General features: G+C 41.8%; 1 protein-coding gene across 1 annotated transcript in view; it reads right to left on the bottom strand.

Annotated features, from left to right (window-relative positions):
- Nucleotides 1-733: 733 nt before the first annotated feature.
- Nucleotides 734-25,416, bottom strand: part of AP1S3 (adaptor related protein complex 1 subunit sigma 3) — a 27,774-nt gene continuing 3,091 nt past the window's right edge. The window contains exons 2-5 of the mRNA XM_042783231.1: nt 23,636-23,814; nt 21,483-21,591; nt 7,312-7,589; nt 734-743 (exon numbers count right to left, since the gene is read on the bottom strand). Of these exons, the coding sequence (XP_042639165.1) occupies nt 734-743; nt 7,312-7,589; nt 21,483-21,591; nt 23,636-23,814 (576 nt within the window). The remainder of the gene's footprint in view (nt 744-7,311; nt 7,590-21,482; nt 21,592-23,635; nt 23,815-25,416) is intronic.

Below are 25,416 nucleotides of genomic sequence, written 5' to 3'. Positions count from 1 at the left end.
TGTTGCTCTTGTGTCATCTTTGTGATCATTGCTATAACCACTGCTGTGGCCATTGTGTCAACCCCTCTTAGTGAGAATCTCCTTCATCTTCACTGATGCTCTAAGCGTGATGATCTTTTGTAGCAATTGGAGCCAAAGTCCCTTTATCTTTGCTTCTAAGGAGCATTCTGCTTGTATTTCTTCTGAGACTGGTTTGCCCCTCTGACCTCCTGGCAGTCCACAGTTCAAATCCATCAATTCATCTCTCTTCCTTTTTCATTACCCAGCTTTCCCATAAGTTAGATATTGGTTTTTCTGTTTTCACCAGCGCTATTTAGAATTCCAGTGTTCCTCTCCTCAAAGTACTTGTGCTAACTCACCTACACTTTCTTACCAAGTACTTATGCCTTGATAAGCATTGGCCAAGAGAGGCCCATACCCTAAGACCTCTCCCTGCATCTCCTCCTACAGATGCTGATATATATTTCTTTAATACAGGTACCATGCTGGCAAATTGCCATTATGCTATGTAGAGGGTCAGCAAAAAACAGGAAGATTCTCAACAAAATGGACTGACACAGTGGCTGCAACAATGGGTTCAATGACACCAACAATTGTGAGGACGGCACAGGACTGGGCCGTGTTATGTTCTGTTGGACATGGGGTTGCTATGACTTGGAGTCAACTCAATGGCACCTAACAGCAGCAGCAGCAAGTTGGCCAGGGCCCATTCCAGGTTTTGTGGAGCCTGAAGTTAGTAACATCTTCAAAAGAATAACATTACAAATACAAAACTAGGTATAAGCTTTATTTAGGATGAGAAAATAAATCACAACACATTACAAACTTTTAAAAGATGGCCAACAGCACACATCCACAAAATTCAAAACAGTAACATATAGTTTTCATGAATTAAGTACCTGACACACTTCTGTAATATTTCATTTACATGCTATGGCTACGTGTTCTCTGTAGTTAAAGTACTGTGTGTAAACTTTACAAAAATACATGGCCACGTGAGGCCATTACTAGGCCCTCCCTGCAGCCTTACAGGGGACCTGTGCCAGTAAAAGGCCTTGCACTTTCCTGGCTTCAGAATTCATTGGCCTCTGGTTACTGGCACTGCCTCACACCACCGCTGATTCAGTCTGCTAAATGCTGCACTGGCTGCCCACGCTGTGTTGTTACTCAAATTATAAAACCAGTAACGTACAACTGGTATTTTCTTGAGCTGACTATTTTAAAGGTTGGAACAGACTTTTAAGACTAGCACAGCCCTAAAGAGACCTGTCCTTGCCTTTCCCAAGACTTGAGTCTGTATCCTGGACACCTTCTGTTACAACTCTAGTCCAGCTGTTTGTGTGCATTCAGAACTATACATTCTATGATTTTCTACTACATTATGGTTTGGTTCAGCTGTTCACATTTTACATTTTTCAGGGTGACAGTACTGGGGTACACCTAGCAGTTTGGCATGCATCCACACTTATATTTAAGCGGTGTCCTATGGCTTGCCCTAATGAAGTACCCAGTTGGCCCTCCCTTCTTAAAGTGTTTTTATTTTGTGGTCAAAGCATCCTCTAGTTGCTGGCCCCACTTGTGATTCCAGGAATTGCTACCTCTGTAGTTAATTACAATCTTCTCCTTTTCAAGTTTCTTTTTCCTTCTAATAACTTTATACCATCGTCTACCTGGCTTAATTATTACTCACAAAACAATGAATCTCCTAAAGTCAGTTCCAACCAGTTAAAAGTGTTATTTTCATTCCATATTACCAACTTCTGCCCGTGTATATTCAAAATTATCTTGGAGCATTTAGAGGTTTGAGATTGTGTTTCTTCTTACTAAAGGACAGCTTTTTTATTTTAAGAAACTTTTATTAGACAGGGGTACAGGGTGAGTCCCAGAGGCTATTTTAAGGTTTATAATTGTTCTAGAAATGAAAGCAATGTCACAAAAGCCTCCCTTAGCCCTTAGTAACTATAAATATGTGTTTAAGTCCAGAAGACAAATCAAATAGTGATTTTTTTTTTTTTTTGTACAAGTATATTACTTGCTCCTATCTACTCTAATGCATTAGGTAATTGCTGCTTCATTGATAATTACCAGTGATTGGAATGCAAAAGTTGGAAATAAAGAAAAAGGATCAATAGTTGGAAAATAAAGCCTTGGTGACAGAAATGATGCAAGAGATCACATCACAGAATTTTACAATACCACTATAAAATTCACTTATGTTTTCACTGCAAACAACTTTTTCCAACAACATAAATGGTGACTATAAACATGGACCTCATCAGATGGAATACACAGGTATCAAATTGACTACATCTGTCCCAAGACACAAGGGAGAGGCTCAATATTATCAGTTAGAACAAAGCCAGGGGCCAACTGCAGAACAGACCATTAATTGCAAGTTCAAGTTGAAGGTGAAGAAAATTAAAATAAGTTAAGAGCCAAAATATGACCCTAAGTATATCTCACCTGAAATGAGAGACCATCTGAAGAAGAGATTTGACGCAATAAGCAACAATGAACAAAGACCAGACAAATTGTGGGATGACATCAAGAATATCACATATAAAGAAAAGGGTCATTAAAAAGACAGGAAAGGAAGAAAAGACCAAATTGATGTCAGAAGAGACTCTGAAACCTGCTCTTATATGGAGAGCAGCTTCAGTGACTGGAAGAAATGATGAAGCAAAATTGCTCAACACATAATTTCAAAGGGTGGCTCAAGAAGACAAAGTATTACAATAAAATGTGCAATGACTTGGAGTTAGAAAATCAAAAGGCAAGAACATACTTGGCATTTCTCAAGCTGAAAGCACTAAAGAAAAAATTCAAGCCTTGAGTTGTGATATTCAGGATTCTATGGGCAAAATATTGAATGATGCAGGAAGCATCAATAGAAGACGGAAGGAATAGAGAAAATCACTGTACCAAAAAGAATTGGTTGACATTTGATCATTTCAGGATGTAGCATATAATCAAGAATCGATGCTACTGAAGGAAAAAGTCCAACCTGCACTGAAAGAACTGGCAAAAAACAAGGCTCCAGGAATTGATGGGCTACCCACTGAGATGTTTCAATGAACAGACGCCATGCTGGAACAGCTCACTTGCTCATGCCAAGAAATCTGGATGATAGCTACCCAGCCAATTGACTGGAAGAGATCCATATTTGTGTCCATTCCAAAGAAAGGTGATCAAACAGAATGTTGAAATTATTGAACAATATCATTAATATCATATGCAAGTAAAATTTTGCTGAAGATAATTCAAATAGAGTTGCAGCAATATGTTGAGAGGTAACTGCCAGAAATTCAGGTTGGATTCAGAAAAGGACATGGAATGAGGGATATCAATGCAGATGTCAGATGGAACTTGGCTGAAAGCAAAGAATAACAAAAATGTTTTATTGACTATTCAAAGGCATTTGACTGTGTGGATCATACAAATTATGGATAATATTGCAAAGAATGGGAATTTCAGAACACTTAACTGTGCTCACAAGGAACCTGTACATAGATCGAGAGGCAGTGCTTGAACAGAATAGGGGATATTGCATAGTTTGAAATCAGGAAGGGTGTGCATTAGGGCTGCATTCTTTCACCATACTTATTCAATCTGTACGCTCAGTGAATAATTCGAGAAGTTGAACTCTGGTGGAGTAGGGCCTAAGGCATTTGACTGCTAACCAGAAGGCTGGCGGTTCAAAGCCAGCAGTCACTCCTTGGAAGGAAGATTGGGCAATCTACTTCCATAGTGATACTGCCTTGGAACCCAAGGAGTGATCACTATGAGTTGAATCCGACTTGATGGCAGTGAGTTTGGTTTTGATTTGGTAGACTATATGAACAACAACAAACATCAGGATTGCAGGAAGATTTATTAACAACCTGCAATATGCAGATGATACAACCTCACCTGCTGAAAGCAAAGAGGACTTCAAGTACTTACTGATAAAGATCCAAGCCTTCAGTATGGATTACACTTCAACATAAAGAAACAAAATCCTCACAACTGGACCAATAAGCAACATCATGATAAATGGAAAAACTGAAGTTGTTAGGGAGGCATTTCATTTTACTTGGATCTATGTTGTTGCAAAAGGTCTCTTCAAAATGTTAAAGAGCAAAGTCACATTGAAGAGTAAGGTGCCCCCGACCCAAGTCACTGTCTTTTCAATTGTTTCATATGCATGTGAAAGCTGAACAACAAATAAGGAAATTTGCAGAAAAACTGTACATTGGAATTGTGGAGTTGGTGAAGAATAGTGAATACACCACAGCCTACCAGAAGGACAGTCAAATCTGTCTTGGAAGAAGTACAGCCAGAATGCTCCTTAGAAGTGGGACTGGTCAGACATTGTCTCTTGTACTTTGGTCGTGTTATTAGGAGGGAGCAGTCCCTGGGGAAGGGTATCATGATCAGTAAAGTGGAGGGTCAGCAAAAAGGGGGAAACCCTCAACAAGATGGATGGACACAGGCTGCAACAATGGCTCAAGGACTGAGCAACAACTGCAGGGACGGCGCAGGACCAGGCAGTGTTTCGTTCTGTTGTATGGAGGGTTGCTGTGAGTCAAAATCAACAAGATTTCTAACCTAATAAGAACAGTATCAACTGCAAACTTTTCTAAAGCAAACAGATATACAAAGTCAATTTTTTAACATGCTCCATTAACGTTAATAGATTTAGATGAAATGAGCACCAAAGCCCGAGAGACCACTAAGAATACTCTTTCACAACAAGAGAGATTCAGAGGGCAGCCATAGCATTGCCTGCTCACTATAAGGACACCAGGGCTCAATGCAGGGTCCCCTGAGGCCTGCCCATGAAGAATTTCCACTCAATCACCCAGGACATGAACTACCAATTAGTGTTCACCCTACTGGAGTGAAAGGCCTCTCTCTTTCTTTCTCTCTCTCTCTCTCAATACCTGTCTCCCAGATTTGAATAGCACTAGAAAAAACACGTACACTGTAAGCTCTTTAAAATTCTCTTTCCTTTTGAGGGGAATTCAAAACAAACCAGCTGTGTCTTGGCCCCAATTCAAGGAGCTTTAATTACGAAACAGTTCTGAAGAAAGACCCTTTTAAAAGACTGTATCTCCTATAAGGAGATTCAACAGCAAGGGACCTGAGGGTGAAATTATAAAAAAACCCACAGCATATTTTAAGTAAGGCTGTTGTAGAATTCCAAGCCACCGATGCCTCAAGCACCCTGTAAAACTCTGTTCCTGAGGCACAGGGTGAGAGCTAAGCAAGCAGCAGAAAATTCAAATGCATTTGAGGTGGGAAAACCTCAAGCAACAAATGCATGGCCTGCTGATGGGCACACAGTCTCTTGTGGGGCCTACTCAAATAGACACCTTTCTCTACGTCACTCACCTGAGGCTGTTTCCCTTGGTAGTCGGAGCAAGTCATCAGCTCAAAGGTGGACTAAAAAGTTGTTGGGAAATCATGTCTAGTGTTGTTTTAATTTAGGCTGTTGTATTAATCTCTTACTTACAAACAGCAGGAAGACTGGCTTCTAACTCCAATTTTTAAAAGATACTTTATAATCTTTTAGATCCTCTTGTCATGAGCTCTGGTGGTACACAGGGTAAGGCATTTGGCTGCTAATCAGAAGATCAGTGGTTCAAACCCACCACCTGCCCCACAGGAGGAAGATGAGACGATCTACTTTTGTAAACATTTACAGCCTTGGAAACTCAATGAGGGTCGTTCTGAGTCAGAATCAATGGCAGTGGGTTTGGTTTTGGGTTTAGTCTTAATATTATGAAAATACCACTAGCTGCTATCGAGTCAATTCTGACTCAAAACACACTGCCGTCGAGTCGGATCCAACTCATAGCAGCCCCCTCCTTGGGTTTCCGAGGCAGTATCACTATGGACGTAGATTGCCCAACCTTCCTTCCGAGGAGTGGCTGGTAGGTTTGAACCACCAGCCTTTTGGTGAGCAGTCAAGTGCCTTAGGCACTATGTCACCAGAGCTCCCTTCTGACTCATGGCGACCCCATGTATCAGGGTAGAACTGTGCTTTTTAGGCTTTCCATTGACTGATCTTTCAGAAGTACATCAACAGGCCTTCCTTCTGACATGCCTCTGGGTGGACTAGAACCTCCCGGAAGTCAGCAGCCAAGCACGTTAAGCATTTGCACCATCCAGGGACTACAGTATATAAATGGGAAGCTGAAAACCCATGATGCTGTAAGAAGTACTTCGAAGCAGGCCCTCTGATACCGCCTTGGGCTGGGGCTGGTCAGATCGCCTCATTTGCAAGGGCAAAGATAAGCAAGGCAAAGCACTTTGCCTCCTTACTTTAAGACTCCTGGGGAGCTCGGAACGGGCACCAGTAAGTTCTATCAGGTCTAGTGCAAATCTGGCTGCTTTAAGGAAAGTCTCATTGTGTTTTGTGTAAGAATCATGGACAGTCAAGAGGAGATCCAGAGCAGTGCTTCAGGGTCCATTTACACCGTGGCAAGAAAGCCACGGTGTTCCCAATTTATTTATGAAACTGCAGTACACATATGGCCTCCCCCAGAAGCGAAAGAAATTTTGATTAAAATGATAAATGCCATCTTCAGTAATAAAGCTCTAATATCCCTGGCAAATGAAATAACAAAGTGCTGGTCTCCTTTCTCAGGGTGGTGCAGATCTTTAAATCAAAGTCTTTTTATACATCTCATAAACCTGTTCTTGAAAATAACAGCATCAGGCTTTTGACACATTGTTAGACAGTGAGGTGACCTGACTAACAAGCTCAACCAAAAAGGAAGAGCAAAGACTCTGGGACCCATTTGCCTGGGTTCAAATCCCTATTACACACTTCCTAGCTTTATAACATTGGGCAGGTCATTTAAGTGCTCTGTGACTCAGTTTACTCATCTGTAAAACAAGGGTGATACTACTACCAACCTCTGAAGAGTTTTTGTGAGAATTGAGTAAGTTCCTACTTTGTTTAGAACTGTACCTGCCCCAGAGGAAGTACTCAATACCAGTGCTGTCCAGCAATTACAACTGGTGATGACCCTGTGCGTGTCAGTGTAGTACTGTGCTCCATGGGGTTTTCAATGGCTGGTTTCTTTTTCAAAGCAGGTCACCAGGCCTTTCTTCCAAGGCACCTGAGTAGATTCCCACTACAACCTTTGGGTTAGGAGCCGAGCATGTTAATTGTTTGCACCACCCGGGAGGGTTTAAGTACTCAACTTGTGTTCCCTAATACAGTAAAAGCTGCAAAGGACAGAAGCTGTGTTGGCAGAGAAGGAAAACCCAAACATTTTCCATTAAATGAAAGATAGAAAAGTAGTAAGACTGCACCTGCACCTTGTCAAAGGTGGAAAACTTGCGAGATCCAGAAAAATCAGGCAGTTCTGTTGAGTTCCAGCTTTCCCAGGTTCCACCATATTACAATCATCATCTTCTTCTCCCCCTTTCTCCCCATAGGGTGGTAACTTTGTACTAACCTCCTGTAACATATCAGAATCCTCAATGGCTGTCACAGCAGATTTCTTGGATGTCTCCTGAACTTCTCCACCTATTATAAACTCATCCAGGATAAAATATGCCTTTTCAAAATTAAAGATAATATCCAGCTCACAGACCTGGTAGGACAAAAAAAAAAAAAAAAAGTTTGGATAAACTTGCAGTAGTATTAGGGGAAACATCTGCCAGCATCTCAGGAGCTTTCAACAGCTGCACCCCGCCGGCAAACCACAGATTAAAATATGAGAAGGTATTTTAAGGACAGAGAAAGAGAACCAGGGAATTCAGGCTTCAAGTAAAAGGAACATCACATTCTATTCCAGCAGAGCATGTCCTTAGATAACGCTGTTTTATGTTGCGACAAGAAATTAGGGGCTCAGAGAAGGAGAGGAGACAGCTCAGCTCCTGGTTCTATAGCTCAAATCAAAGCCCAGCCTGGCTCCACTGCAGACACAGAGCTTCCCTTCCTCTCTGACAGGTTTCTCCCACCAATCTTGGCTCCTCGGCTGGGGACTCTCTCAGAAGCTCACTCTTCAGAGGCAAATGAGCTCATATTTCTCAAACTTCTATCTCAGGCCAGCGGTTCTCAAACTTCAGAATCACCCAGAGTGCTCCTAACCACTCTCCAGAGTTCCTGATTCAGAAGGTCTGGGTAAAACCTGAGAGCTGGCTTTTTTAACAGCTTCCCAGGTGGCTGGCCTGGGAAGGACACTCTGAGAACCACTGTCATAGACCAAAGTGGAATCTGATTGGTTTTGTTGCAAGTGTCAAAATCCGTCTCCATAATCCAAATAAGGGTTATTTCTAATTCGTCAACCAGATGGCCACCTGGGATCTATTCCTAGTATCTTCCTTTCCACCTATTCTTCAATTCCCTGAAACTTAACTTCCTCTTTCCATACCCTCCCCATCCAACTGAAAGCACTTCTCTTAAAGGTTGATGGCCTGGTAATTAAAAGTTTCCAGTTCTCCATGAACACACAAGCACACCCATGTTCATCGCAGCACAATTCACTATAGCAGAGAGATGGAAACAACCTAAATGCCCATCAGCAGATGAATGGACAACCAAACTATGGTACATTCACACAATGGAATAGTATGCAACATTAAAGAATAATGAAGAATACACAAATCATCTCACAATGTGAATAAATTTGGAGGATATTATGCTGAGTGAAATAAGTCAATCACAGGACAAATATTGTAGGAACCCATTACTGTAAAAAATCAAGAAAAGGTTTACTCAGGGAAGGAAATTCACTTTATTGGTTACCAGGAAGGGGAGGGAAAACTTTGGACTAGCAGGGGGTCACATGTTGATTTGGGTGAGGGGAGGGACAGTATGGAAAGAGTCTGTGAACATCGTGATGACATCGGGGAAAGGAAGGACACTGAAACATGCACATAACATATAGACAACAGAGACAAATACTATTACATGCACAATATTGCATTACCACTAACTCCAAACACCAGGCTATGGGTAAATGCTTAGACAGGTGAGAAGATCAGGTGGGGATAGGTGAACAGGATATACCATAGACCAAGGATAGATATGGCTGAAGATAATTTTATGTATGCACTTGTGCTACCAAATTAGCCACATACATTACAGAAGCAAAAGAAGACAGAGTTGGAGTAACTTCTCAGAGACAACTAAACCTTGAGAGAATCACCGGGCCTGTGAACTCAGGAATACAGTCTCAGGGGCCTATATGTACTCAATTGGCACAACATAGTACATAACAATCTCATTCTACAACCTATTTTAGTGAGCAGTGACTGGGGTCTTAAAAGCTTTCAAGTGGTCGTCTAAGATGCAACTATTGGTCTCCTCTCATCTGAAGCAAAGAAGAGCGAAGAAAATCAAAGGCACCGGGAAACAATTAGTCCAAGGATAAGAGGGACCATGAGGACCTCAGCCTTCACGACCCCAAAACTAGAAGAACTAGATGGTGCCCGGCTACCAATGCTAACCACTTGGAAAGGGATCAAAAGTGGAGATCCTGGATAGAGTGGGAGGGAAAATGTGGTGCAAAATTCAGAAATACAAAAATGACCAGAATTACTGGTCAGATAGAGACTGGTAGAATCCCAGAGCCTATGGCCCTGGGTTATCCTTCAGGCCTAGAAATGGACTCATTCCCATAGGTTGGCTCTCAGCCCAACAGCAGAAAGACCTACATGCAGAACACCTACCGGAGGGCGATGCACTCACCTCTCTAGGGAGATGCACCCCTAGATCAACAGGCCACCAGATATCAGAGGAGCAGCATTCACGTGGAGGGGAAACTGGACAAACAGGATGCATAGTTAGGAAGGGCACAGGGAAGAGGTGGCCACAGGGAGGGCAGGAGTGCTTGTTATGGTTGGCGACGGTAATCAGGGCGTGCAATCAAATGTGCACGAACCGTTGAACGTAAAACCAATTTGCTTCATAAATTTGCACCAAAAGCACAATAAAGTAAATAAATAAATAAATAAAGTTCCCAAGAAAAACAAAGTAGGAGGTCTCACATTGCCGGATCTCAAAACCTACTATACAGCCACAGTAGTCAAAACTGCCTGGTATTGGTTCAATGTCAGATACATAGACCAATGGAATAGAATTGAGAACCCAGGTATAGATCCATCGACCTATAGTCAGCTGATCTTTGACAAAGGCCCCAAATCCATTAAATGGGGAAGAGAATGTTTGTTTAATAAATGGTGCTGGCAAAACTGGAGATCCATTTGCAGAAAAATGAAACAAGATCTGTACCTCACACCACACACAAAAACAAACTCCAGATGGATCAAAGACTTAAATGTGAAACCTAGAACTATACAGTTTCTCAAGGAAAATTTAGGCTCAAACTTAAGGGCCCTAATATTTGGTATAAATAGACTACCAAGCATAATTCAAAATGCACCAACAGCAGAAGAGAAGCCAGATGATTGGGACCTTCTAAAAATTAAATGTTTATGTGATTCCAAAGACTTCTCCAAAAGAGTCAAAAGGGAACCTACAGATTGGGAAAAAATATTTGGTAATAACATATCTGACAAGGGACTTATCTCTAGAATTTATAGAACACTCCAACACCTCAATAACAAAAAGACAAACAATCCAATTAAAAAATGGGCAGAAGACATGAACAGACACTTCACCAAGGAGGATATTCAAGCGGCCAACAAACATATGAAGAAATGCTCATGATCATTAGCTATTAGAGAGATGCAAATCAAAACAACAATGAGATACCATCTTGCTCCAGCACTAGTATCAAAGTTCAACAAGACAGAAAATAACAAATGCTGGCGAGGTTGTGGAGAGATTGGGACTCTCATACACTGCTGGTGGGACTGTAAAATGGTACAACCATTGTAGAAAGCAGTATGGCGATTCCTTCAAAAGTTGGAAATACAAATACCATTTGACCCAGCCATCCCATTACTAGGTATATACCCTAAAGAAGTGAGAGCCATAACAAGAACAGATATATGCACGCCGATGTTCATCGCAGCACTATTTACAATAGCCAAAACTTGGAAACAACCTAGATGTCCAACAACTGAGGAATGGATAACCAAACTTTGGTACATTCACACAATGGAATACTATGCAACGCTAAAGAATAATGTAGAATCTGCAAAACACCGCATAACGTGGATGAACTTGGAGGACATTATGCTGAGCGAAATAAGTCAGTCACAAAAGGACAAATATTGTATTAGTCCGTTATTGTGAAAGTTAAGGAAAGGTTTATATATTGGAGGACATTTTCTTTGTTGGTTACCAGGGGTGGGAGGGAAGGGGAGGGAATGCTGTTAGATAGATAGAGATAAATATTGATTTGGGTGAAGAGAAGGGCAATGTACCAAATGTGAGTGACCAATATGGCAGCATTGAGGATGAGAAAGACAGAGAGAGTTACATGGGCAGTACAAACAACAAATATGAACCCCTTTGCAAATACAATACTGAGTTGTCAATGAAAGCAAACATGGGTATAGGGACGGATAGATGGGTGAACAAGCTAAACAATTATGTATGTCTAAATGGAGAGTGTATCCAAGATCATATACAGGGTTGGCAGACAATGGGCCTCTCGAAGAGTATGAAGGGATGGACACTGGGAGGAGGTAACTATGGGGAGGAAGTGGGAGGGGAGCTGCTGCATTGTAAATTTTGGTCAATGACATGAGACAAAGTATATGTGAACTGCTGTATGAAAAGTGAATTTACTCTGTAAATCTTCACCCAAATCCTAATTAAAAAAAAGTTCCCAGTCGTCGCCTAAGTTTGCTCTCAGCAGCAGGGGAATCTCTCTCTCTCTTGAACATACCCTTCCCTGGACTGGTCACACTGGTCAATGCCAGTTCTCCTCTCTGCCTGTGATGCTTCCAGACACCTGTGATGCTGGATCTCCTTTGCCTGCACTCATTTCATGAGTATTTAGAGAGTGCTGGGGATGCACCCATCAACAAAACAAACCTCTCTGCTGCATTCATTTACATCCGAGGGCATCATCATCGTCTTCGTACTCGTGCTCCTCAGTACCGTGGCTGCTCTTTTGCATGTATATATTCTCCTAGACGACCTCAGTCACTCTCTACAACTGTGTCTAGCAGGCAGTTGGCTAAACATGCAGATGCCTAGTCCTGATCTTTCCCTGGAGCTCTAGGCTGGTATTTTCACCCACTAACGGGACACAATTACCTGGGTATTCCTCAGTTTAAGTCACCCGAAGTCAAACTGCTTCAGTTTCAAACTGAAGCCAAGCTTCTTCTTCTTCCTTCAGTTCTTACTTCGCCTGACAGCCTCACCCTCCATCTAGATGCTCAATCTCACTCATTCTAGAGTTCTACTATTTTCGCCCTCCCCTCACTCCTCCTCCTCCAATCTCACCCCTCTCAATTTGCTCACCAACTCCTACCATTTTCTAACTAAATCTCTCTTCTTTTCCCCTCTTCTCCCTTTTCACTGCCACTTCTCAGGCCAGCAGCATCTCTGACTTAAGCAACTCCAGTGACCTTCAAGTGGGTCTACGCCTGCTCAAGGCCACCAACCACTAACATTGTCAAAATAGTGATTTTGTCTATCTCCTGTGTGAAATCCCAAGGCCTACGTCAGGATAAAGTTTGAATTCCTCAGCATGGCACACAGGAATCTTAACAGCCAGCCCACTCGTCCTGCTCTCTGGTTTCTTGTGCCACACACCCCATGCAACACACATTCCGCAAACTATGTTCTTTCATGCCTTGGCCCTTTGCATATTACAGCAATTCTTAAAATAATCCTCAATCCTCTTTCCTCTACTCTCTTGCTAGTAAAATCCAGCTCATTTTTCAAAGGCCAAATTCAAAGGTCAGCTGCACAGCGATTCCCCAAATCTTCTTGTCCTCCATTCCGATTCAGCATCCCCTTCCCTGAGTTCTCACTCACTTCTTGCACGTGTTCCACTACATGCTTACTTAGGAATCACTCCTCGGTTGTCGTTGTTTGCCTTTGAGTTGATTCTAATTCATAGTGCCATACAGGACAGAGTAGAACTGTCCCAGAGGATTCCCCAGGTTGTAATCTTTATGGAAGTAGATGACCTAGTCTTTTCTCTGGTTGAGCCACTAGCAAGTTCCAACCATTGACCTTCAACTAACAGCCAAACACTTAACTGTTGCACCACCATGGGATAGTAAACAGACACCAAGACAGGCACTACAGCAAGAGAGAGTCCTTGTCTTAGTCATTTTTATATGCCTGGAATCCAGAATATAGCAGGGACACCACACATTTGTAGGAGAAATGAATGGACCCATCACCAGATAGGCCTGGTTTCTGTTATCTGGAGAGTAATGGTTTCCTAGATAAACAATTTTCTGATTCTATTAGCTGCTCTGGTGGAGTAGTGCCTAAGGCATTTGACTGCTAACCAGAAGGCTGGTGGTTCAAACCCACTCCTCGGAAAGAAGGTCGGGCAATCTATTTCCGCAGTGATACTGCCTCGGAAACCCAAGAAGGGTTCACTATGAGTCAGATCTGGCTCGACGGCAGTGAGCTTGGTTTTGTGTTTAGTTTATTAGCTGCTCTGGCTCCACCTAGGATGAATATCAGCATTTTAGAAAATTGGTCCATATGTTTAGCATTTCAGTCAATAAACTTTCAGATTCAAAATGGAGATAATTTATACTGACAGATCCAATTCAATCCAAAAACATGTGAACAAATTAAGAAAACACCACTATAATAAATGGCCAGCTCAGAAAAACACATGCGACTCACAGGCCAAAATTCCAGTCTTCATTCCCTACAGAGCAGCACCAAATACACAACGTGTGTGTGTGTGCGCGCATACATGCACATACCCATACCTGTCTCTCCTTTCCCATTTTTGCTTTCTCTCTGTGTGCTTACTCTCTCCCTATGTGTGTGTGTGTGTGTGTGTGTATATATATATATATACACACACATTACGTATATACACACACACACAGAGTGAAACCTGTGAGAGCCAGAACTCATTGAGACTGCCTTGTTTTTCCAGGTTTTGCAAGTTGTCTGCCTTTGATAGGGGCAGTCTTATCACTTCTCTACTAGTAGAAAATATTTGAGGCTTCTGACAGGTTTCTGGCTTATATAAGTTTCAGCTTTAGCAAGTATGTATATGTGTGTGTGTGTGCATATGAATACATACATGACTATGTTTTTTAAAAAAGTATCTGTTCATTTGGACACAATACTGTAACCCAGAGGTCCCCAACCCTTAGTGTTCCTTTCAAGAACAATGACCAGAGAGAACATGTCATCATAAAAGCACATGTTCTGGGCTTATAAACTCTTTCATTTACTTCCAGAATACTTACATTTTGGAAATTTCAGGAATTTGAGTGACACTGGAAGAGAGGTCTGAAGGCAAAAATGTGGACAGATCAGAGTAGAATGTGGGCCAAGTACCATACACAAGGTTAAATTACAGTGACAGGGGTAAATATTTGCAGTCTATACACCAGGGGGGAAAGAGATAGTATCCACAATACAAAAACAATTCTTGAAAATCTCTAAGGTAAACATCATGATATAAAAAGTAAATAAAGGTTGTAAAGAAGCAATTCACAGACAAGGTAAGAAAGAGAAAAGACAATAAACATCTAAGAAGACGTGTAGCCTTGCTAGAAACTGGGGACATGAAAATTAATGTTCATCTAAAAATTAAGAAGATAAAATTTCTATCGTTGGTGTTGGTATGGACACATAGGTACTAAATAGGTACTCACACTCACTTTGGAGGAATTTGCAAACTTTTATAGGCTGTTGTGGAGGGCCAAATTGTACTATCTTTTTTTTTTTTTTTTTTTGTATCATCAATTTTAGATATGCAAATCATTTGACCCAATAATTCCACAAGTAATCTATTTCCATGGTGTACTCACACTAGTGTGCATATATTATGTGCATGTATATGTTAACAACAAAGACTCCTGCATAGTAATTTATAATAAAAATTAGAAACTATCCAAAATCTATCAATAAGGAACTGGTTAAGTAAGTATGGTACATTCCACCATGGCCTCGAAATTCTATGCAGAAGTTGGAAAGAATGAGGAAGATTTACATGGAAAAGAACTTCAAAGATAAATGGGAAAGGGAAAAAAAGTAAGTTGCAGAATAATATGCATAATGCAATCCCATTTTATTTTTTAACATGTGTAAGTCTAGAAGGAAAGGGGAGCTCTGGTGGTATAGTGCCTAAGGCATTTGACTGCTAACCAGAAGGCTGGCGGTTCAAACCCACCAGCCACTTCTCGGAAGAAGACTGGGCAATCCAATTCCACAGACACACTGCCTTGAAAATCTAAGGAGGAGTTGCTATGAGTCGAATCAACTCGCTGGCAATGAATTCGGTTTTGTTTGAGAAGGAAGGAGCCCTGGTGGCACAGTAGTTAAAATGCTCAACTGCGAACCAATACGTTGGTGGTTTGACAAACAAGAGTCAGTCCGCTTCCATAAAGATTAAATCCTTGGAAATCCTATGGGGCAGTTGTACTCTGTCCTATAGGGTTGCTATGAGTTGAAATTGACTCAACAGCAATGAGTTTTTTTGTTTTTGTTTTTGTTTTTGGTATACTAGAAGGATATGTTAAACATATGCATTGTTTTGCAATTTTAAACGTCATAAATAAAAAGGAGAAAGCACAGATCAGACATCCATGCACACGAAAGAAAGTATAAAAAGCAGGAAGTTACCAGAGGTCAGTAGAGACGAGAAGTCAGTTTACAGTAGCAAGGTGAGAGCAGAGCAATCTCAGAGTTCAAGGCAGGTGGAGACCAGGAATCTAAGACAGACAGGAGGCTCATTAGAAGAAACCAGCAATCAGAATCCTGCACAGTGAATCTGACAGAGACTAATGCAAGTTTTCTAGAAACATCTCACATCCTGGTCTTACAGCGGCAATCCACTCCCCCGCCCCCCGGTCTGTAGGGCTCTCCAGCAGAATTTCCTGCACCTAGTTGCAAGGGTTAAAGTCTCTGGGTGCTGCAAACAGTTAACACAGTCAGCTGCTAACTGAAAGGCTGGAGGGTCAAGTCCACCCAGAAGGGCACAGGAAGAGAAAGCCTATAGGAACTTCAGAAAAACCAGCCATTGAATATCCTACGGAATGCAGTTCTACCTTGACACATCATAAGTCAGAATCAACCCGATGCCAACTGGTGGTGGAAGGTGGCATCCAAGGCATACCCTAACACACGCGCACACACACAGGAGCAGCACGTACATATGACTGACATCTGCAGATCATACAGAAAACGGAAGCACAAGTTCCGTCGGCATTACAGAGAATGACGCAAATGAGAAAGTATTTCAGATATAGTAACTGCAAACTGCTACTGTGCTGGGTCTAACCCCAAGGGGTGTTTGTATCTGAGAATAAGAAGGGAAAACATCTCAGGAGAACCTTAGACAAATTCAGGTTTCCTCAGCTACTGCCTATTTACTCACTAAACCCAAACCCACTGCCGTTGAGTCAATCCGGACTCACGGTAACCCTATAGGGCAGAGTGGGACTACTCCATAGGGTTTCCAAGGCTATAATCTTTACAGAAGCAAACTGCTACATCTTTCTCCCATGGAGCAGCTGTGGAGGTTTGAACTACCAATCTTTTGGCTATTGGTCCAGTGTTTTAACCAATGCACCACCAGGACTCCTCTAAGTAATCAAATACTCATAAATTCCACCTTAAGAAAGCTTTCTCAGTAACACCAGAAATGAGCCCTTGATGCTGGCTGACTCCACTCCGTCTAATTAGGCAAATACACATGGCTTCCTCCTTACCCTGTTATGAATACATGAACCTCTTACTTACTGTTTTCTTATCTTCTCATGTTTCTATATTCTGAAATAAAGCTTATCAAAAACAGAAAGAGTGTTAATTAACTTTATCTTTGATTTTCTCATCTTTGTGCTTCACTATATAATTTGGCTTGAGAGTCTTTTCTCATGCAATACATGCGCAGTGAAATCATTCCTGGTATTTCAGTAACTTCAACACCGAACACCACCCTTGCCATCAACTGGATTCCAACTTATAGAAATCCCGTATGATACAGAGTAGAACTGAGTTCCATAGGGTCTTCTTGTCTGTAATCTTCACAGAAGGAGATTACCAGGCCTTTCTTCCACGATGTCATAGAGTGAGTTTGAACCTCCAACCTTTAGGTGAGTAGATGAGTGCAAACCATTTGAGCCACCCAGGGATGTTAGTAATTTCAGCAGAGTCTAAGAAGTACCCACCCTTACTGAATCCTGTTCTAAAATACATACAAAAAGTTTCAAGTTATATATAGCAAATGTTTTGGATAATAAGAAATTACAGAAATACTATAAAGCTATATATAAAATAGAAATCATTATAACAAAGCTATACATTATAATACAACATAAGAACCGACAGTTTATAAAGTCTTGTTATTTACATTATCAATTTGATCCTCATAGCAGCCCCATAAGGTCAGCTAAGTAAATATTTCTATCAGCCTTTCTGAGTCTCATTGAGTCACAGTGCTCTTCGTAAAACAAGAAAATTCCCTAAATCAAGGTCAAATCCTCTGGGACAGCAACCACGATCCAGCCCCGAGTGCATCAGTCAAAACACACACTGGAGTCTATAATGGAAAAATATGGCAGACACCTAAACCTTCAAACTACCCTTATCTACTGTGAGATGCTGAGGCATTTCCTCTTAGCCTCTGTAAATTGGGGTTAATGCTACTTACTACAGATAGAAAGATTAACTAGTTAATCCTTATAAATCTCCTTGGAATTGAAAAGTGCTAAAGAAAAAAAAAAGAAAGCCAACAGTGCATAACTTAAATTAGTAACCAGAGATTTGGGGTTATCGCTCATAGGAAGATAATAGTTTCTGGTGATACAGGCGAAGTTAAGTGCAAAGTTTCGGCATGGACAACACAAAGCTGGAGTTCAAGGAAACCTTCAGTATTAACACAAGAGGGATAGAAAGTCAAAGAAATATATTATTCCTGAGATGCTGTCAATGAGGATCAGTGCTGGGAGCCTTTGCTCATCACTATTAATTAGTAAGAATCGAACACCTACTGGGCAGATAGCCTTGAAGTGCTCTTAGCTGCTCTTAGCTTAATAAAAGATGCTTTGAATTTTTTAGTGAATTAAATTTAAGTTCTTGACAAAGATAGAGCTTCCAAAGGTATGCCAAAACAGGATGGAAAATTAATGTTAGAGAAATAGTCATTCATCCTGGTTCTTCTTGTATTTTCAACTGTGCTTAACATTAGTGGAGGTGATTCAAATTCTCCTGAGAATCATATGTTCTGAAATCTCTGGTTGGAATTCAGTCAGACTGAGGTCAAGTTCAGCCCCAATTCATGTTGCCATGGTTGTTTCGACCTAGGAAAAGCAAGAGTGAAAATGGAGCACAGAAAAGAATGGAAGAAAGCAGGTCAGGGGAAACCTCAGGAAGACGCCACCAGCCCCTGCCAAAGGTTACTTCAGTGGCTCGATTTGTTTATTTATTTTAATTTTTATTGTGATTTGGGTGAAAGTTTGCAGAGCAAATTCACTTTCCATACAGCAGCTCACATATACGTTGTCTCATGACATTGACTACAATTTCCCACACAATGCAACAGCTCTCCTCCTCCCACTTCCTCCCCATAGTTACCTCTTTCCTGGGTCCTTGCCTCCCATGCACTCCTGCCCCCTGAGCTGTCTATCTGTACAAACACAGCCCTTCTACTCTCATGATTATTCTCTCCAAAGAGTCTATCTACCTAACGTAAATGTTCAGCTCATATGTCTGTCTTTTGTTTGGCTGGAAGCCACGGGAGTGGGTTCAATTCCAGACCTGAAGGGCAACTAGGGGCCAGAGTCTCAGTGGTTCCATCAGGCTCTATCAGACCAGCAAAGCTGGTCCTTTTTTTTTTTTCTTTTAAATGATTTTGAGTTTTGTTCTACATTGTTCTCCCACTCTATCCAAGATCTCTCACACAGCTCCCCCTCCAAGTGGTTGACAGCGGTAGCCAGGCACCATCAAGTTCTTCTGGTCTCATAGTTGTATAGGTTGAGGATCGCATGGTGTACCAGTCGCTTGGACTAACTGTTTCCATGTGTCTTTGGTTTTTTTCATTCAGTGCTTTATTTCTTAAGGAGGTGCCAAAATGTCAGAATTCACTAAAACAATGTTGTTGCTGTTACTATGTGCTGTCAACTTGATTCCCACTCCTAGTTACTCTACAGGGCAAAGTAGAACTGCTCCACAGGGTTTCCTAGACTGTAATCTTTCCAGAAACAGATCACCAGTTTCTCCCATGGAACCACTGGTGGGTTTCAAACCACCAACCTTTCTGTCAGCAGATCAGTGCATAACCAATGTGCCACGAGGGCTCCTAATTAGAATAATAGAAAGCTTAACATTAAATAAACTCAAATTTGAAAGCATGCTACTTAACATCTCCTAGCAATATTAATCCCTTAACAATTAAAATTAATTTCATCTTAATCTCCCTTAACAATGAAAATTAACTTGGTGAAGCCATGAGAAGAGAAAGAAAGATGGTCTAGCAGTCCTATTTCAGCTACGTACTGACCAACAACCTGAAATCCCTGAAGCCACCTATAGAACCTTATTTACAAAAAGAAGACGAGAAGAGGAGGAGGGGCAGACAAAGAGGAGGAGGAAAAGGAAAGGGAAGAAGGAAAGAGGGAAGGGAAGGAGGGAGAGGAAATTCTTTCAGAAATTTTTCAAATGCTCAACCCTGTGAATAGATGTGTTGGAACAAATCTGACAAAACCCCAACCAAAACTGCAAAGCTGCTCATTCCATTAAATAGAATACAGAAAATGCTTCTGGGAGCAAATTCTCCTAACAATACAAAATAAAACTTAACCTTCAGTGAGCAAGGAAATAGGGAAGGGAGCTTTACTGAGGAGAAAACATTTCACAAATCCAATGATTTGTTTCTTAAGACTGTGAACTAGATCACATGTTTCTGGAACATTTACCACATCCTGGCCCAGAGGTGGTTACAGTGATAAAGGACACAAATAAATAAGATCCAGGTTATGACCTAGAGGGGCTTGCAGTTTGGCGCTCAAGCAAATCTCGTACAAGTTAAGGTTAAAGCAAGGCTGCTCTGTGTCACTGGAGCATTGCCTCTATCAGGGAGATAAAGGGAGAAAAGCTAGGTCAGAGGAGTGGTCTGGGACTGCTGTTTTGCAAGTTGAATTTTATTCATCCTAGATAACAGGCCAGGAGGGGAAGCAGGGCCAGGGTCAGAAGCAGAAAGGGTCCAATACAAGGCAAAGAGGGAGAAACAAACCTGAAATCCTAAGTAAAGCTACACTAGTGGGAATGGAAAGGAGGGGATGAACTGTCATCCAGTTTGAGAAGATAGAGGCAGATTCATGGGGAAGGCGACAGAATGAAAGAAATCTCGTCTCTGAATTGGAGGAACGTGGAGCATAACGAATCCAGTCACCAAGACAGAAACAGTTTCAGAAGATGACGAGTTTGGGTTCTTGTCATATTCAGACTGAGATACTGCGAGAACAAAGTACAGACTGTCACCAACAAGGTGAAGCCCAGCGACCTGGCCATGCAAGACGTGTTTCCAGGAGCAAAAGTCAGGTAGACAGGCAAGGAAAGTAGGAAGAGAAGGAGGCACTTAGAGGGCCGGAGGGGGAGGAAGGCCAGTGAGAAAATCAAGGTGGGACCTTCAGAACCACAGGATGAAAACCAGCAGAGCTCAGTGCCACGGAACAAAGAGGAGAAGAGGTAGAGAGAGGTGCGATGAGCAGGGATCCAGCGCACAGAGAGGAGCAGGCAGGTGAAGGTTTAACGTGAGTCGCTGGTGCTGACCTCGAGGGCAGGGGCCGGGGTAACTTTAGGATTCCCCTGGAGCATCCCAGATGGAATGGAAGTTGTACGCTGCTGAGCAGTGACTGAGTTCTGAGGACTGGGCACCCCGTGTAGCATACTACTTGGCAGTAAATGAAAGAAGACTGAATAGCAATGTGAACAAAGAAATGATTTTTTTTTTTGGTTGGTTAGTATTTTTTTTAGTTGGTTGTTATTTTATACTTTTTCCCTAAATATAAATAAGATTAAAGAATACTCGAAGCTTAGAAAACAAGAAGCCAGAGAAAGGACAGAGATGTCTAAGAGATGGCCAAATCAATGAGGAGTAAGGGACAGAATAGCAAGGAATCTTGCACAGTGAAATTCTAGTCACTGAATCAGGCAGTGAACTGACATGGTCTATAGAGTGTGTGTGGTCTGAAGAGAGAAACACCATCGGCCTCTTGAAGACACTGGGTTTTTCATTTGGTAAGAACTATAGGAAGGGGGAAGGTCTTGCATTCTGATCTGAGGTAGCAGCGGGATCCTTGGTACAGATGCAACTCGTATTTTACACTGGAGGAATCCAGGACAGACAGACCGCAAGGAGTGAAGATGGAGACGGTGACTAAGTCTAATAGGCCAGAGCGACACTTACATTTCCAAAGTATTTGTCCAGCAACTCCACATATCGGTGCACAATCTCTAGGGTCAAGAGCTCATTGTCCTGATTTTCTACAGCACAGCAAAAATATAAACTAGCATACCTTGAAGAGAAAACAACGGGACATAAAATAGCTTGACACATTAAACAACCTGAAGACAGTTTTTTTCCCAATGAACATGCAAAATATCTCCAGAGATGCGCCCTCTCCAAGAACAATTTTATTTACTCGTTGCATCAAATATCCTCCCAATGTGTAGGAAATTTTGTCAAAAGTATAGTGACTGGACTATTTCTGTTAATTATGTGGAAGGCTCTCAACAAAACTTTCCCTTGAAGAGACATAAGCAGTGGGGCACAGTCCTTTGTCCCATGGAATTTGGGGGTATCTGTTCAAGGCCCCCCCTGCTTGTGAAATGTTCATTCAAAAGTCCAAACTGCTGGCTACGGCTCTCAGGGCTCCCACCCTTCTCATTCTGTACACTGTGGTCCCATCATGCTGTACCTCTCCCCCACCATCAGCCGGTCAAGTCTCCCTTCCTCTGCTTCCAGTTGTGTGTCTTTTCCCCCTAAAATGCACTTCTCTGCCCTCATTCATCTGGTTAACTCCGATTTCACCCTTAGGTCTCAGCTTGGATGCCATTTCCTCCGGAAGTCTCTAGCCTCTCAGACTGGATATACCTGCTCTACACTCTCATGCCTTGCCCATCAGAACATCTAGTTTCTTCCTTGTCAGTTTCTGGGCCTGTCTCCCATCTAGGTAACTGGTTTCATGAAGACAGGGTCCCGATTGAGTCCACCTTGTTCACTGCTGAGATCCCCAGTGCCTGTAAATATCTGCTGCAAGAATTGCCAGTCTATTCTCTAAGCAACTGTTTAAATTACAATGAATCTGAAGTTGTAAGTTGTAAGCTCTACCAGCAGGCAGAGAGGTGGGACAAGTCTGTGGGCAAGTACTTCCTGGGACCCTGTCTTGCCACCACCCTGGGAGGCTAATTATTAACAGCCTTTGCTGAGTTCCTGCAGGATGCTTATGCTAAAAACTCTGACCCTGGACCAGCAGAAGGAGCCTTGCCCAGGTACTTCCTGGTAATGTACTCCATTCAGTATCAGTCTGTGGAGGTCACCTCCGTTTTTCCCCATCGGGTGTTATAAATGCCTCTTGTAGGGGCATTTCTAAGGTGTATTTTCCTTTTGGAAGTTGCAGTACAGTGCTAGGTACAGGGCTGGGTCAGTGGCGTCCTGTTTCCGGCTTAACCAAGCCGGTTGCTGTGGAGCCAGTTCAGCTCCGGCTCCGGCTGATCCCGTGAGAGTCAGCGGAGGGCTGTGCTCCACAGGGTTTTCAGGGATCGGTTTTTCAGAAGCAGATCTCCAGCCCTTTCTTCCAAAGTGCCTCTGGGTGAACTCAAACCCCCAACATTTCAGTTAGCAGCTGAGTGTGTTAACCATTTACACCACCCAGGGACTCCTGGTTCTGGCTTAAGCATCCCTTATCTGAGCCCTCATGGACAAAATGCCTTTCCCTCTCAGGGCCTCAGTTTCCTTATCTCTAAGTTGAAGTTCCTATCTCCATGGAGGAGACACAGTAAAAGCCAATCAGGCTTTGAAGTCAGAAAGATCGGCTTTGCCAATTATCATTCATCTACTAGGACTGGGGACTAATTACTTTCACCCTCTGGTCTCAATTTACTCATCTGCAAATATGAACAATATCTACAGTAAGACTTGCCCAATAAACACAGCCTTTATCTCTCCTTGATAGGAGCCTCCATTTTCCCCCCAAGCATTTGTTACTAAGCTAAAAGAATTTGTTTATTTAACAAGGAAGTAAGCTCAGGAGAGCAGGAATGGCACACCTTGTTAACTGCTGTGGCCCCAACCATGTTACTGCACCAGGAATGTAACAGGTGCTCAAAAAAGAACGGTCACATGCATGCGTGCACTATCACTGGAGATTAAGTACCTAGACTCCATCCTGGCACTTGGAAGGCCTTTAAGTGATAGAGTTCTTTTCTGATTAGTCTCTATTAAATATTTCAGCCCCAGCCTTCCAAAAATTCAGAAAATGAAGGGATTCATGTTGCAATCTCAAATGTTCAGGATTAGAAGAAACCAAAGTCATTCAGTTCTCATAAAGTTACTCACACCTTTTATAAACAAGTTTTAGCTCCTTCCAGTCAATAAAACTGCTTGTCCTCTGACCACGAGAGAGAATAATCTGAACAATTTCCCGGGTGATCTTTTTCCTCTCTTTGTCCGGGAGAGTGGTGTACCATTTCTGCAGCCGTAATTTCCCTTGTCGACTGAAGAGTAGTATGAAATGTATCTAGAGCAAATAGAGCATGGGGCAAAACCAGAGCCTGGTCAACCAAGTCGTTCTCAGTCCCCATTGCCCTTCAGTGGCATGGTTTACAAAGGTACAGAATCCTGAGCAGATTACAAAATACTTACCAGCATGAAAACCAGCTCATTTAACAAGTTGTCATAATCAGCCACTCAGAGAACCAGGAACACGTACATCACAAATACAGCATATTTACATTATGGGAAGATATGTCAGGTGAGTTGTTTTTTTCTTTTTTTTTTTTTTTTTTTTATTCCTTTGAAGAGTCACAGACCCATTAGAGGGAAAACTATATATCAAGGAAGTATATAACATTTTTGAGAAAACATAAAACTTATTTTTCACAGCCCAAAACCATTAAAAGCAGTGTAAATGGGGGAGGGCAGGAACCCACTGCCATTAAGTTGATTCCAACTCATAGTGACCCCACAGAACCACCCCACAGGGTTTCCAAGACTATAAATCTTTATGAAAGCAGACTGCCTCATCTTTCTCCTACAGAGCAACTGGTGGGTTTGAACCACTGACTGACCTTTTGGTTATACCAAAACCAGACTCACTGCCATCAAGTTGATTCCAACTCACAGCAACCCCCTTTGGGCTTCCGAGGCGGTAAATCTTTATGGAAGTAGATTGCCCAGGCTTCCTTCCACGGAGTGGCTGGTGGGTTTGAACCGCCCACTTTCTGGTTAGCACTCAAATGCCTTAGGCCCTACGTTTGGTTACAGGTGTACTTAAATTTAAATTACATACATATTTCACATCACAATCACAGACACATAATGCTAATATCAAAATAAAGAAGCAAAATAAGGAAAAGATGAAGCAAGGGCAAAGAGTGAAAATGCAGTGTGTCAAACTTAAGCTCTTAACACATCCAGGGGGACACTTGGCTCCAAGCTTTAGAATCAAGCATCTCCAGTTACAGCTGTTTTTGGCATCAGAATGGATTTTTAAACTATTGAAATGGTGTATGTTTTCAACACTAGACAACATCCTGACTTTATTTTCAATTAAGTCTCAAAATACATATTTGAAGTAAAAGCTCGTATTTAAATAAAAATTTATAAGCTTTAAATAAATAGGAGACATTGTGACATTTATAAATTGACTTTGGTTCCTCAGACGTAGGGTGATTTTGATTTTCAGAATTGTCAGATTTGTTTTATGAGAGATTAAGTGTTCTCAATCCACAGTATTCGATCAGGTTTAGAATAAGAATTTATTTTGTTGTTTGGGGGAGGCTTTCTTTTTTAACAAATAAAATTCATTGTTAGGTTAACTGTATCATAGAGGAAACAACATACACTGGGAACTAAAACTAATTATTAAAAAAAAAATCAACGAAAAAGAGACTGTGTAGATATAAACTATTTAACTCATTAGAAGAGGTTGGGTTTGAAAAACCATGGAATAAACCACAACAACTTACTAGGTGGTGATGTTGTTCTTGTTGTTATGTGCCGTCAAGTCATCTCCAACTCATAGTGACCCCTCCTTGGGTTTCCGAGGCAGTATCTCTATGGAAGTAAATTGCCCAACCTTCCTTCTGAGGAGTGGCTGGTGGGTTTGAACCACCAACCT

The sequence above is a fragment of the Orycteropus afer genome, unplaced genomic scaffold (genome assembly GCF_000298275.1).
Source record: "Orycteropus afer afer isolate SDZICR_OR568_19922 unplaced genomic scaffold, OryAfe1.0 scaffold00002, whole genome shotgun sequence".
Lineage (NCBI taxonomy): Eukaryota > Metazoa > Chordata > Mammalia > Tubulidentata > Orycteropodidae > Orycteropus > Orycteropus afer.
This window is presented reverse-complemented; position numbering and strand designations above follow the sequence as displayed.